The sequence below is a fragment of the Tupaia chinensis genome, unplaced genomic scaffold (assembly GCF_000334495.1).
Source record: "Tupaia chinensis unplaced genomic scaffold, TupChi_1.0 Scaffold000523_1, whole genome shotgun sequence".
Taxonomy (NCBI): Eukaryota; Metazoa; Chordata; class Mammalia; order Scandentia; family Tupaiidae; genus Tupaia; species Tupaia belangeri.
In genome coordinates this window covers 1,077,983-1,093,495 of record NW_006160036.1, presented here as the reverse complement: position 1 = coordinate 1,093,495, position 15,513 = coordinate 1,077,983, and the positions used below count along the sequence as shown (strand labels likewise).

General features: G+C 43.0%; 2 protein-coding genes across 2 annotated transcripts in view; both read right to left on the bottom strand.

The window, feature by feature from the left end:
- The window catches only part of TANGO6 (transport and golgi organization 6 homolog), a 273,346-nt gene extending 270,175 nt beyond the window's left edge, over positions 1–3,171 (bottom strand). Inside the window, 1 exon segment of the mRNA XM_014591005.1 lies at positions 3,115–3,171. Within this exon segment, the coding sequence (XP_014446491.1) occupies positions 3,115–3,171 (57 nt within the window).
- The window catches only part of CDH1 (cadherin 1), a 101,289-nt gene continuing 88,400 nt past the window's right edge, over positions 2,625–15,513 (bottom strand). Inside the window, exons 12-17 of the mRNA XM_006156936.3 lie at positions 14,958–15,103; positions 12,623–12,847; positions 11,819–12,046; positions 7,720–7,850; positions 7,201–7,344; positions 2,625–4,214 (exon numbers count right to left, since the gene is read on the bottom strand). Of these exons, the coding sequence (XP_006156998.1) occupies positions 4,005–4,214; positions 7,201–7,344; positions 7,720–7,850; positions 11,819–12,046; positions 12,623–12,847; positions 14,958–15,103 (1,084 nt within the window). The 3' untranslated portion in view covers positions 2,625–4,004. The remainder of the gene's footprint in view (positions 4,215–7,200; positions 7,345–7,719; positions 7,851–11,818; positions 12,047–12,622; positions 12,848–14,957; positions 15,104–15,513) is intronic.

Genomic DNA, 15,513 nt, shown 5'->3' with positions numbered 1-15,513 from the left:
CTTAAGAGAGATTTTTGCTATAGGGCATGTGCACTTGCCAGAGAGACAGACAGAAAGCAAGAAATCACCTCCTGGGCAGGGATGGCCATGCTGCAATCCCCTCTCTTCCAGTTCTTCGCTCAGGATTTTGGACACGTTCACACATGGCACCTGGCATGAGTTTCAAGTTACGGGGTCCGGGACTCAAACTGTGGTCATAACCTTTACGTCATCTGTAGTCCTATGCTCCCAAATATTAAGCAATGTTTGCCACAGATGGACTCCATAATAAATAGTACCTGGATCTTCTGCCCCATTTCTTCAAGCAAAACCCTTCCAGAGCATTTTTAAATTGGAAAGACATTTTTGAAGGGAAGTAAATGACCTATAAAGTTACTATAACACTCTTTATTTTACTGAGAGCACATATGTACTCACAATGGGAAGGGGCACCCCCAACAAGGTCTTGTCATGTTCAATCCCATTTACCCAGCTCTCCGGCTAGTCAGGACCTTGGGTGGGCATATATCCAGCGTGTTTCAAGTCAGCTGTGGATCTGAAACCATAGTTGGCCATATGGCTGCTAGCACTGCAGATCAGTACACTGATCTATACCACCAAGGCTGGATCCTATACTAGGTTTATTTTTTAAAATTTTTATATTAGATTAGATTAAATATAATTATATTAGATTGTCAGAAGTCATGATGTATTTTTTTCTATGCAAACCTGCCTCATGACTTTTCTAACAACTCATAATTGCAATGTGTGGTGATTAAATCAGAGTAATTGGTATATTCATCTATTTGAAACACAGACTGTTAGCTACACTCTCTCCACTTACAGCATATTTCATGACGCTATAAATTATTCCTTACATCTACCTGCAATTTTGTTTTCTTTAATTAACATCCTTCTATTCCTCTCCACTCCCACTCTCAATCCTTCCCACAGTCCAGTAAGTCAACATCTTTTTTTTTTCTTAGAGAGACTTTTGCTATAGGGCTCATGCTTTCACCAAAAAGACAGATATCAAGAAATCCCCCCCAGAGGGAATGATCACATCACAATCTATTCTCTTCCAGTCTCCTTTTAGGATTTTGCATGCACACGTGCTCATCGTGAGTTTCAAGCCTGTGGGTTCAGGACTCACACTGCGGCTGGCCATGTGGGATGAGTCCTGCAATGTAGCAATTATGCCATCTGCTGGTCCCGGTTCATTCAACATCTACTTCTATAAGGTCACTTTTTCCAATTCCCAAACACAAAGGAAAACATGAGGTATTTTTCTGTAGTTGGCTTATTCACTTGATGTCCTCCAAGTTCACTCATTTAACCTCAAATGACTGGCTTTCATCTTTTCCAATGGTAGTGTGCCCGCATGTGTATGAATGGCCCTATTGACATTTTGGGTAGGGTAATTCTTCATTATGGGGACTGTCCTGTGCACTGAAGGATGTTTAGCATCACCCTGGCCTTTGACTTGATGACAGTAGCATCTCCACGGTATCTCCAGAAATTGTCGAATGCTCTGAAGAACAGTCTTCTGTGGGGGAGAACCACTGGCCCTTATACTCTGCTGGCTGACTAAATGGGCATTGTCTGAAACGTTGCTCTATCAGCTCAGCCCACAGGGAACTGTATTGGTTTCACCACATGAAATACAGATAGATATTCTCCAAATAAAGTGAATGTAATACCCCCCGACCCCGTTTTCCTCCAGGTGAATGACAGAAAGAGCTGGAGAAGGCATTATAGCATAAAGCTTCTTTCTCCACCAGAGGGTGTGTGTACTCACTGGGAAAAGATAGAGAGAGGGAAAGTGACAACGCAGGCCCCTTGGGGCCAAGGTCATGCCACAATCCCTTCTCCATTTCTACCTTTTTTTGGGATTTTAGGCATGCCCAGGGTATTTCCCAAGCCACCAGGGCCAGATGAACCACAGTCAACCATGTTGGGATCCAGCCACATTCACCACCATGCTATGGGCTGGCCTTCTTCTCCATGATTTGACTGAGTTCACTCCCTTCATTTCTTTTCTTTCTTTCTTTCTTTCTTTTTTGAGAGTTTTTTTTTTGCTACAGGGCGCGTGCGCTCGCCAGAAAGAGAGACAGAGAGATAGAAAGCAAGAAATCACTTTCCAGGGTGGATGGCCATGCTGCAATCCCTTCTCCATTCTCCTCTCAGGATCTCGGGCATGCACGCACACGTACCCGGCATGAGTTTAAGTCACCGGGTCTAGGACTCAAACCCCGGTCGAATGCATGGAATCCAGCAACATAGCCATTACGCCAACTGCTGGTAACCCCCTTCATTTCTTTTATCTTGTCTGAAATGATGGTGGAATTAAGTAAAATAAGTTAGACAATGGTTTAATAAAATTCTTTAATAAAATTTATAAAAATCCATCTTTGAGAACAATTTTCTGTTTGAATTGTTTTCCTTTTCCACCCCCAAACAAAATACAAAATTATCAGCACCCACACACATATACACTCTCCAAACTACAGTGGAATTCTCTAGAAAGAACTATATCAGATACAGTTTAAACTACAGAAAAATCAAGACAATTCCAAGAAGTGAATGCAGAAATGATTTTTTCTTCTGAAAACAGCTGACAGACAGTAAAGCAACTTAGTCTTTCCTGTGATTGTCAGAAGCTGAAGTTTGCATTTTGACTAAGAAAATATCCAAATCAAGATCCTCTTCATCCCTGCCTCCCCTTGCTTAACAGCCTTTAGGGCAGTTTCTTTCTTTCTTCCTTCCTTCCTTCCTTCCTTCCTTCCTTCCTTCCTTCCTTTCTTTCTTTCTTTCTTTCTTTCTTTTTTGTGCTCCTAAAAAAATTGAGATTTCTAATATTCTCAGTTTTCTGTGCATACTCGCAATCAGGCAAATATGTCCAGATCAGTCAGCATTTTTCAGCAGACTTCTTCAAAAACAGGCACTTGGGGATTCTGGACTTTGAGTACAAACCATGGTATGAGGATCCTGAATAGGAAACACATGTTGAGAGGCCTCCATTCTTGCAGAACTTTCAGAGACGAGTTAGACCCAACCTCAGCTCTCCTCAGCATCGGTCTACTAAACCGCCAGGCTCAGTGACAAGCTTTCCCCCAAGCCCGCTCTCCATATTACCCCTCTGTCTTTGGCTGTAGCACTGTAGGCACTATTCGAAGTCTTGGAATACGTCATTCCTTCGTTTCAGTGGTAACACACATTAAAAACTGAGTGGCACCTGAAAACTCACCACGTTTTCCTTGTCAGGTCTCCCTGTTTAGAACCCAAGCAATCCAATGGCATTCATGTAACATACGTTCTTATTCAGAATGAGTAAATGGGTAGATGCCTATTTCAAGTTAGTACTCAAGAGATGAAAAAGGAAAACCACTAACAGTATTTAGAGTATACAATGAACCACTAACAGTATTTAGAGTATACAATGCCCAGTCATGATACGGCCAGACCAAGACACAAGCCACTCCTAAAAGGGCCCAGTCATTTCTGCATCAGGGAACTCCCATCTGAGGCAAATAATAGAATTAAGAAATAAGAGTGGATATTAGAACATGAGACATCGGTGAAGTGATGGGGGGAAGCACATTAATTTTTTAAAAATTATTTTTATATATATAAAACAATATAATAAAATCAATGGACTCTTCCCTTTAAAAAAAAAAAAAAAGTGAGGCAAAACCCCTTTTAAGAAAATCTGCAAGTTGCCAGCAGAACCTTCTAAGGCAGAAGTTCTTTTGAAATAGGAAAATTTGGGGATCTTTTGGACATTGTCACTATGCATAGAGAGACAAAAGGAAAAAATAAAAGATGTGATGAATATGTTGAAATCTTTCTAACACACACGGATTAGAGCTAGAAAGCAGAAATCATAACTATTCTAACTACATCACTGATCACAGTCTCTTTGTCCCAGAAATGCATCTCGAGGGAAGGGAGCTGAAAAGCCACCAGCAACAGGGTTTCTGCTTTTCCCACCGCGCGGGTCTTGGGACCCATCTCTCTGGAATCCCCTAGTCGTCCTCACCACCTCCATACATATCCGCCAGCTTCTTGAAGCGGTTGCCCCATTCGTTCAGGTAGTCATAGTCCTGGTCTTTGTCTGACTCTGAGGAGTTCAGGGAGCTGAGACTGGCGGCTTCGGAACCACTTCCCTCATAGTCAAACACGAGCAGAGAGTCGTAAGGGGGGGCTGTGGGGTCACTGTCAGCCGCTTTCAGATTCTAAAGAAGAGGGGAGACGAGAGGATCTTTCAGTTAAAGGAAGCACACACCTATCCCTGAGGCAAGATGTCTTTTCTTGATGTCTGAAGCAACTTGTCATGCATGACGGCATAGCCAGAGTGGACTTTACCAGGGAGCAATTAACACCAACAAGGTATGTTTCCACAAACTCACAGGGAGGACAGACATCATGTTTGTTTGCTTGTTTGTTTAAAAACGTATTTTTACTTTTATTTTTACATTTATTTATTTACTTTATTATGCGCCATGAACTTTTCTGACAACCCAATATTTGTTCTGATTTTCAAGCTGCTAGGTCTAGGACTCAAAACATGGCCACCCATGTGGAAACCCAGCACCCCAATACCAGGACACCTACTGGCCCCCCAACATCATGCATTGTTGATGAAAAAGAGTTACAAGAAAATACACAGAATGTTTCTTCCCTAAACTAAAAAGCAATTTTCTAAAAAATGTTATTTATTTATTTGGAGAGGTTTTTGCTATAAGGTATGTGTGCTCACCAGAAAGAGAGACAGAGAGACAGAAGGTGAGAAATCACCACCCAGGGGGGATGGCCATGCCACAATTGCTTCTCCTCCATTCTCCTCTCGGGATCTTGGGCATGCACGCACATGTGCCCAGTGTGAGTTTTAAGCCACCAGGTCCAAGACTTGAACCACGGTAGACTACATGGGAGTCCAGAGGCATAGCCATTACGCCAACTGCTGGTCCCCTGAATGGCAAATTTTATGAGAACAGGAGAGAGGCAGACACTGACCAGTCAGGATAGGGTCCCCACAAATCAGGTGGGGGGGAGGTGTCTCACACCTCTAGTCAGGATGGACAAAGACTGAAAGTAACAAGTACAGGCATCCTGGTTCATAAGGACTGGATGTCAGCCTAGAAGGATGAATGTCAGATTAACAGTGAACATTGAGGAGTGAGATTGGGGGAACTGAGGAAGGACTTGCAATTTTCTTCTTTATATACATTTTCATAACATGTATTTTTAGAATCACAAACCTGTTGCTTTTATAATTAAAGACAAACACTATAAATAAATGTGATGACTTGCAAATGAATGTGAACAAATCCAGACCTATCTAAAAGGGATAGTTAAACTATTCCTTCCTGTCCCTGATTTTCTCCAAAGATCTGGTGACTAGAATGGTTTCATCACTTCCAACGCTGCTGTGTCTTAATTAGTCCCTAGTGACAATAACTTCCATAGAAAACTGAAGCAAAATCAGCCTCCACAACAAAGATTTACTGATGGTAACTGGACCATCAGACAAGTCCTGAAAATCATTCCAGTAACCTGAGTAAGTGGCCAGGTAATATAGTTTAAAGAATAGATCCTGGGGGGAACCAGCAGTTAGCGTAATAGCTATGTCGCTGGATTCCCACGTAGTCGACCGCGGTTCACGTCCCGGACCCAGTGGCTTAGAACTCACGCTGGGCGCATGTGCGTGCGTGCCCAAGATCCCAAGAGGGGAATGGAGGAGAAGGGATTGTGGCGTGACCATCCCCCCTGGGGGGGTGATTTCTTGCTTTCTGTCTCTATGTCTCTCTCTCTCTGTCTGGCGAGCACACGCGGCCTATAGCAAAAACCTCTCCAAAAAAAAAGACAAAAAACCCTCAAAAAAAAAAAAAAAAAAAAAAAAAAAAGAATAGATCCCCTTATTGGGTTATTTACTCATTCCCACTCCTAGTTCTTTTGCATCTTATTTTAAACTAACTAATTTAATGCCTTATTATTGTCCCTTGCCAATCGGGACAACCTTATGACAGTTCTGGCCAGTAAGATGTTGGATAAACTTGCTTCTTGAATAAGATAATTTAGTAGAATTTTTTTTAAATTGGTATAGGGTACATGTGCTTGCCAGAGAGAGTGAAAGAGAGAGAGAGAGTGAAGGAAAGTGAGAAAGCACTCCTCTACCCACCAGGGAAGCAACTATGTCACAATCCCTTCTTCTCCATTCTCTTCTTGGGATTTTGCACACACAGATACATGTGCCCACTGTGTCTTTGAAGCCCCCAGATCTGGGACTCGAACCATACCATTGGCTGTGTGGGATCCACCTGCCTAACCACCATACCACTTGCTGGCCCAGTAAAAGATTGATTTTTGGCCTTTGCTCAGCTCCTCTAGTTTCTTCCTGACTGGAACACAGATCCAAGGCCTGGGAGTATGGCCGCCATATTATTATCATGAGTCAACAAGCATGAGAATAAAGATCGTGGAACATAAAGGTGGGATAGCCTGTGGTACCAGCCTAGTTGCTTTCACCAGCTTTTTATTTGAATTAGATAAATCTACTTCTATCTGCCTAAGCTTTCTGTATTTAGGCTGATTTTTTTTTTTTAAGAGACTTTTGCTATAGAGCATGTGTGCTACCCAGAGAGAGAGAGAGAGAGCAAGAAATCACCCCCCAGGGGGGATCACCACACCACAATCCCTTCTCCACCATTCTCCTCCCACGATCTTGGGCATACATGCACACGCTCCCAGTAGGAATTTTTTAAGCCACTAGGTCCAGGACTCTTAACTGTGGTCAACAACGTGGGAGTCCAGGATGTAGCCGTTACACTACCTGCTGGTCCTTGAATGTATTTTTGACATATATATGATATAAGTGCTATTTTTCTGGCCCTCAGAGATACATACAACATTATATCCAACCTGCAGTGGAATGCAGGCGAACCCATTAGTACATCCAAACTGAATTAACTTTTAATCTTCTAGTAGTTTCATTTCGAGATCTTTATCCTTCCAAGATATTCTGGGTTTTGCCATATGGACTTTGTAAATTCACTAAGACCAATTCCAAGTACCATAGTTACGAAATCCAGATATCACAAAGAGGGTAGACAAGCTGAAAATGTGATAAAGAATCTAATAACTTCTTTTTCCAGGTTGGATATAGCTTCTTTCTGAGCCTAGAGAGGAGCTGTAGCTTAGCTTTTGACTTAAGTGACTTACTTCATCAATAAAATTGCCAATTTCATCAGGATTAGCAGGGCGGGGACGATACTGGGGCACACTGTAGAGGGTTGGTGCCACATCATTGCGAGTCACTTCAGGCCGGGCATCCAGGCCCCTGTGCAACTGGCTGAGGTCAAAGTCCTTTGGAGAAAAAGTTAAAAATGTAACAAAGAATAAAAAAGAAACAGTCATCTATACAGGGCTATATTTGGTTCTGGGTAATGCCTTAACTGCCAGCTCTATGTTATTTACCAGTGTATGCCCGATTTAACATGAAGTAACATTTTTCTAGCTAAAAGTATCCCAAATAGCACTGGAAAAAAACCAATTGCTCTGTGCCTCAGTTCCCTCACCTGGGTACAGAGCAGGAAGCAATAACCCAGATTTTCTCAGTAAAGTCTTCAAAAAATAGTACACGAAGTGAAACAAACGATTTCAAATGTCTACTTTTTCTTAATTTCAGTGTCTTCCAAATGAAAAGATTGCCATTGATTTACTACAGGTTTAAAAACCCACCTGGTCCTCTTCTCCACCTCCTTCTTCATCATAGTAATAAACGTTGTCCCGGGTGTCATCTTCTGGGGGCAGTAAGGGCTCTTTGACCACCCCTCTCCTCCGAAGGAAAAGCAGGAGCAGCAGAATCAGGACTGGAGGGGAGGAGAGAGAAAACGAGAGAGTGAGGAGAGAAACAGGCACAGGCCAGAAGAAGCAGCAATCACAGAGCGGCCCTGCCTGCAAGTCCAGTCTTTTCATTTCCACCTTTTCTCTCTCATTAACGAAGGAGGCAAAACCAAAAACTCAACACAGGTCTCAATCCACATGACACTCACCTCTCTGAAGTTAATATACACAGTACTGCATAGTGGACAATGGCATATGAATTCAAGTATGGTCTTTTAAAACTTTCAGATGGACCTTAAAACCAGTCATTGTTGGGACCAGCATATGGCATAATGGTTACATCCTTGGACTCCCACATAGCTGACTGCAGTTTGAGTCCCAGACCCAGCAGCTTGAAACTCACAATGGGCAGATGTGCGTGTGGCCTAAGATCCCGAGAGGCGAATGGAGGGGACGGGATTGCAGCGTGGCTATCCTCCTGAGGGTGATTTCTCGCTTTCTTTCTCTCTGTCTCTCTAGCAAGTGCATGCACTTTATAGTAAAAATCTTTCTTCAAAATAATAATAATAATAATATGTCATATCTCTAAATTTGGGGGAAAGTGTTTCTTTTTTTTGGGGGGGTGGGGGGAGTGTTTCTAGCAGAGGAAATAGGAATGACACAGGCCCTGAGGCAGGAATGTGTTGATGTGACTGAGGAAAGGTAAAGAGGCCATAGCAGGATAAGCTAGAGGGAAAGAAGTGGCAGTGGGATTCATGGACCATTATAAGATCCTTTCCTTTGATTCTGAACAAGTTGGAACCAGTGAAAATTTGTGAATATCAGCCGGATATGACTGATACATGTACATCATTGCTAATCAGTTATGAGCAGTGGAGACACAGACTATAAAATCACTTGGTAGGTTGCTGTTTTCTCTTTTTTTCATTTTCTTTTTCTTTATTTCCTTTTTTTTTTTTTTTTTAGAGCGAGATATCCTGCTGTAGGGCACGTGGGCTCACTGAAGAGACAGAAAGTGAGAGATCACCCCCCCCCCAGGGGGAATGGCCACGCCATAATCCCTTCTTCCCCATTCTCCTCTCAGGATGTTTGTCACATGCAATTTTCTCTCTCATTAACGAAGGAGGCAAAACCAAAAACTCAACACAGGTCTCAATCCACATGACACTCACCTCTCTGAAGTTAATATACACAGTACTGCATAGTGGACAATGGCATATGAATTCAAGTATGGTCTTTTAAAACTTTCAGATGGACCTTAAAACCAGTCATTGTTGGGACCAGCATATGGCATAATGGTTACATCCTTGGACTCCCACATAGCTGACTGCAGTTTGAGTCCCAGACCCAGCAGCTTGAAACTCACAATGGGCAAATGTGCGTGTGGCCTAAGATCCCGAGAGGCGAATGGAGGGGACGGGATTGCAGCGTGGCTATCCTCCTGAGGGTGATTTCTCGCTTTCTTTCTCTCTGTCTCTCTAGCAAGTGCATGCACTTTATAGTAAAAATCTTTCTTCAAAATAATAATAATAATAATATGTCATATCTCTAAATTTGGGGGAAAGTGTTTCTTTTTTTTTGGGGTGGGGGGAGTGTTTCTAGCAGAGGAAATAGGAATGACACAGGCCCTGAGGCAGGAATGTGTTGATGTGACTGAGGAAAGGTAAAGAGGCCATAGCAGGATAAGCTAGAGGGAAAGAAGTGGCAGTGGGATTCATGGACCATTATAAGATCCTTTCCTTTGATTCTGAACAAGTTGGAACCAGTGAAAATTTGTGAATATCAGCCGGATATGACTGATACATGTACATCATTGCTAATCAGTTATGAGCAGTGGAGACACAGACTATAAAATCACTTGGTAGGTTGCTGTTTTCTCTTTTTTTCATTTTCTTTTTCTTTATTTCCTTTTTTTTTTTTTTTTAGAGCGAGATATCCTGCTGTAGGGCACGTGGGCTCACTGAAGAGACAGAAAGTGAGAGATCACCCCCCCCCCAGGGGGAATGGCCACGCCATAATCCCTTCTTCCCCATTCTCCTCTCAGGATGTTTGTCACATGCAAACATGCACCTGGCATGAGTTTTAAGCCGCTGGGCCTGGGACTAGAACTGTGGTCAACTACATGGAAGTCCAGCAACATAACCATTATGACACCTGCTAGTGTCAGTTCCTATCTTCTCTTAAGATCCAATTGTAGGGGCCAGCAGAGGGCGTAGTATATCTATAAGCTAAAGTTCTCATCAGTAACCAGTATCCTAAAAGCTGACTGTCCATTGAAATGTAATTTGACCAGGAAGGGCAGACAGGGCTTGAGTTACCAGGAGACATAGAACAAGGCAAATTAACCTAATCTCCTTGTGGGCTAAGTCACTTAGAGTTTGAAGGAACAAAAATCCAGAAAGTTCCTTGAGTTCTGAACAGCACTATCCTCTTCAACTTGGAAAGGACATCAGTAGCACAGGGCGAAGCAAACATTTTCTGAAGTCTGAAAGACAGCCCTCAGCTCCTCCTTCTGTTGAAGTCACAGCAGTAGGATCGAGAGGACCTGTGCACAATCTGAATGGAAAGCCCCAGATCTGAGCCCTCTGCTCCAAGAACTCTTTTCCACTCTGGCCACTTCAGCTTCTCTCTGCACTAGAGTCCACTTGCCTCCCTCTGTGCCACTGCTAGCATGGGCACCCTACTGAAGGCCCCTCTGTCACATGAGCTCCACCAGTCCTTGTGATCCATAAAACTCTGCAGAAGACTCAATTAATAGCCTCTTTGGAATCTGCAAAGGTATTCATAACCTGGATCATGCCTTCCAATGCTTAATTATATATATCTCAAGACCTTCAAGAAGGAATTTTTAAGACGTTTACAGAAAATGACTACTGTGAAAAAAACAAGTATGAATTTCACAATTTTGCATCAAGGATCAGCCCAGTGTTTAAGCACTGTATCTAAGGAGCTGGTACCATGGCCAACCACATTTTGAATACCACCTTAAGGGCTTCAAAAGACATGCTGGGCATATGTGTGTACATGCCCCAAATCCTGCTGAGATGCAGAAATAGAGGCATATGGATTGAGGCATGACCACACCCCACTGAGGGGTGCTTTCTCTCCCCTACCCGTAAGTTCACTTGTACACTGGCAATAAAAAAAAAAAAGTGCAAAAATAAACTTGTACTTTGATTACATTTTCCCACTCACACTGTTGTAAAGGTTTTCTAATTAACTTGCCATCCACTGCTTCATCCACAGCATCTGTGTCAACCCTAGGGCTCAGTCTACAGAAGGGCTCCAGTGATCTGTTTGTAGGACTATCGCAAAAACTGTCCATTTTTCTCCAGCATCCTTTTTTTCGTTCATCCTTTCAGTTATTGATACTCATTCTTCTCCCCACACTCTACTCCCTTCTCCTGCCACCTTTGAATAGGGTATGTGGTTACCCGGCTAGGGTGAGACCTTCCAGGCTCCCCTGCAGCTAGGTGTGGCTGTGTTTCAGCCAGTGGAATTTGAGTGAAGGTGATATACACAACTCCATTCCACTCCAGGATGGACTGCAGGGGTGGTGGCACTGAGTGCTAGCTTTGGCTATACTGATGAGATGGCACCTAAGGCCTTGTTATTCTGAGCGTGGCCCAAAGAGCTACAACATCAGCATCACCTGGGAGTCGGTTAGAAATAGGGAATCTGAGCCCCATGCTAACCCTACTAGATCAGAATTCCCATTCTTTCAAGAGGCTCAGGAGATTGGTAAGCACTCATGCTAAGGAAGCCCTGAACAGGAGGATGGAAAGACATGAAATAGAAAGAACTTGGACCATTCTTGGGCCACTTACTTCTGAAATATTCAGTAAGAGACACATTTCTATTTTATTTTAGCCACTATACTTGGAAGTCTCATTCTTATTTCTGTACTCTAACTGATGCAAGGACAAAAATAACTCCTGAGAGCTAAACTTCTCCTGTTTTAGTAAAGGCTGAGATGCTTTCCAGGTGCACTTACTTAGCAAGGCAAGGATTCCTCCAAGAATCCCCAGAATAGCAGGAACTTGTAATCCTGCTTCGATGTATCCCGCCTTCACACAGTTGTTGACAATTCCTTCACAGTCACATACATGGACTTCTAAGGTGGTCACCTGGTCTTTTTTCTGGTAATCCATGAGTCTGAGGTTGATTTTGTAGTCACCGATCTCTAAGGGTTTTTTTGGCTTCAAAATGAGAGACTCTTGGGCTAGGAAAAGGAATAAAAATAGATAATGAAACCAGGGAAGGAAATGGAACATTCTAGAATAAAATTAGGGACTAAAAACATTCCTAAGCTGAGTAATGAAAGCAGAGCTGCTTGCGTTTTAGATTACTGGGCATTATGCTACCAACTTAGATACCCAGAAAGGAAAGAGACCTTTGTGCAATGCTTCAAAGGTAGAACAGATGAGGAAACAAACATCAAAGGCAAGCAGCAGCATTTGGAAGCTGGGAAGGGAAATTCAGAAGCAGGGGGCAGAGCTGGTTCTGAGGTAGGGCATTAAGGGTGCTCAGGAGAAGCCAGCTCCCATGTGGCAACCGCAATTCAAACCCCGGTTGTGCTCAGCCAGAAACACACGGGGCACAAGCATGAGTGCCTAAGATCTGGCAAGTTGGAGGACCAGAGGAAGGGGACAGTGATGTGACCAGACCTTACGGAAAGGACTCCCCTCCCCACTTGCTCTACCATGAAGAAAGGAAAGGAAAACAAAGAGGCAGGGGCAAGGAGGAAGGAGAAGCATGGCAGTCTGAGCAGTTATGAAAATGAAGCTCGAGTACCGACCTGGGTCATTATACTCAATGGTCCAGTTGATGCTTGCCCCGTGGGTTAGTTCTGCTGTGAAAGGAGACGTGTTGGGGGGAAGATCGGGGTCAATGATGTCTATGACACGAGGCTGTGGATTCCTTTGGCAGAAATCCATAATTCGAGGTTCCGGTATGGGGCCATTGTCATTCACATCAGAGAGGATCAGTAGAAGAGTTCCCGTTCCAGTGGCAGGTGGAGAACCTATGAGGAAATGCAGAGGAAATGCCAGAGTTCAGGAACATGTATGAATCCCCATTGCCTCCCACCGAACCAAATCCAAATCCTGTCCTGGCTCTTCAGCAGTCCCTTGCCCGTTCCTACCTTATCCATGAGGACTCCCACCTGGCCAATCCCAGTTACTGCTCACGTGGCAGGTCTGTGACCATCTCAAACAGACACACTTATACCCTACTTCGATAACAATGTTCAAGTTATTCCTCACATCCAGGACACCCTCTTCCTCACATTACTTTTTTCATTAAATTTGAACTATTCCAATAAGCCTGAATTGCCTGTTCCCCATGCCTAATTCTCCCTTTTTGGAACTATAATACTAAGGTGACTATCGAAGAGTTATTGAGCTTTTGAAAACTGCTGCAAACTCAAGCACACTTCTGTTTGTATTTCTTTCTTTTTTTTTTTTTAAATACTTTTCAGGGTGCATGTGCTCTCAAGAAAGACAGAGAGACAGAAAGCAAGAAATCACCCCCCAGGGGGCATGGCCATGCCGCAAATCCCTTCTCCTCCATTTTCCTCTTGGGATCTTGGGCATGCACGCACATACGTCCAGCGTGAGTTTTAAGCCACCAGGTCTGGGTCTTGAACCTTGGTCAACTACATGGGAGTCCAGCGACATAGCCATTACACCAACTGCTGGTCCCTGTTTGTATTTCTTTTACATCCTGACACAGCACCAAGCATAAGGTGGTAGAAAAATAGATACTCAAGGACCCATCATTATCATTATTAGTACATGATAGGGAAAAAATGAACAAACACAACAACAGAGAAATGCATCTCAAACTCATAAATATTGGGTTATCAGAAAACTCATGATGTTTTTGCATAGAAAAATAGAAACAATAAATCATGACTTTTCTGACAATCCAATATTAATGGCAAAACTGTGGTCATTTTAGACTTTTCTTATCATGTGAATTTTCTTTTTTAACAATGGGAGCATGTGACTTAAAATGAACTTTCAAGGGGCCAGCAGGTGGCATGGTGGTTAAAGATGCTGGACTCCCATGTGGCCAACTGCAGTTCGAGTCCTGGACCCGGTAACTTACTCTCTCACTTTCTTTCTTTCTCTCTCTTGCTCTGTCCCATCTCTGGTCAAATTAAAAATAAATAAATGAAGTTAAATAAAATAATTCTTTATTTAAAAAAAACTTTCAAAAAAAGTTTGTTTGTTTGTTTGTTTTTTTAATAAGTTAATAAGATTTCTAGTAATATAAACTTCCTTCTCCTAAACCTGACACAAGAAGGTACTTCAAAGAATCATTCAGAACTACCACATCCTAGCTGTGATTTTTTATGTCAAGGATCAGCCAACCAAGGCCTCTGGTCATATTAGGAAAAGAACTAAATTGATTCCTTTTCAGATACTCTATGACTGCTATGAGGTTATACTGGCAATGAAGATTACACGACCTGCACAGTCTAAAATTTTACTCTGATATTTTGCAGAATGTTTGCCAACCCTTGGTTTAGATGCCATACATCTCATCTTACTTCGAGAAAGAGCAAGACAGAGAGAGACGGCACTCCCTACAGGGTCTTAGATGCCACGATCCACCTCAGCCTCAACCAGCCCCAGATCACGAGCATGCACATCCCAGAGTACTCAGGGAGGTCTCAGGATCCTCCCGTGTGGGTCAGCCGTGCAGACGTGCAGATCACCGTTTTCCTGCCGTGCTACCGTCCAGCCCCCGTTTTAATTTTTCATAATAAGGATGCCTTTGTTTAAAAATGGAAGAAGAGATCAGCAGGTGGAATAATGGTTACGTCACTGGACTCCCATGTAGTCGACTGCAATTCGAGTCCTGGACCTGGCGGCTTAAAACTCACGCCAGGCATATGTGAGCATGTGCCCAAAATCCCAAGAGATTGGAGAAGGGCTTACAGCGTGGCCATCTCCCCTGAGGGGTGATTTCCCGTTTTCTATCTCTGTCTCTCTGGCGAGTGCACCTGCCCTATACCAAAAAAAAAAGAATGGAAGGAAGGGAATTCATGATTTCAAAATAAGGGGCAGTGAAAGCAGGCTGTGCAGGAAGATGAGGCCTCAAAGGTCCATACGGGGCGCCCTTACCACTGTCGGTGGCTATGATGAGGGCTGTGTATGTGCTATTCTTCACATGGTTCACATCCTCTCTGTCCAGCTCAGCCCGAGTGGAAATGGCACCAGTGTCCGGATTAATCTCAAGCCAGCTGGCAGCATCCCTCCAAATCCGATACCTGAAAAGGCACAAGCTCTGGCTTAAAATAAGAAGAGCAAACAGCATCGCTAGGGTTCCTCTTCATCTACTTACTTGTAATGTTTTTATTCTGAAAACTAATCAACTCTACAGAAAAGTTGCCAAAAGAGCATAATGACTTCCCATGTACGCTTCACCGAGACTCACCCCTTGTTACTATTTTGCCACATTTGCTTTCCTTATATACAAATGCTGATACACACATACAAAATTCGTTTTGCTGAACATTTGAGGATGAGTTGCAGGCATCATATTCCTTTACTTAACTACTCTGATGTACCAACTTATAAGAACAAAGGCCTTCTCTTAGAGAATAACAATTTGATTTTCAATTTTTTTTAGAATTATTTTTATTTAACTTTATTTATTTATGTATTTTAATTTGACCAG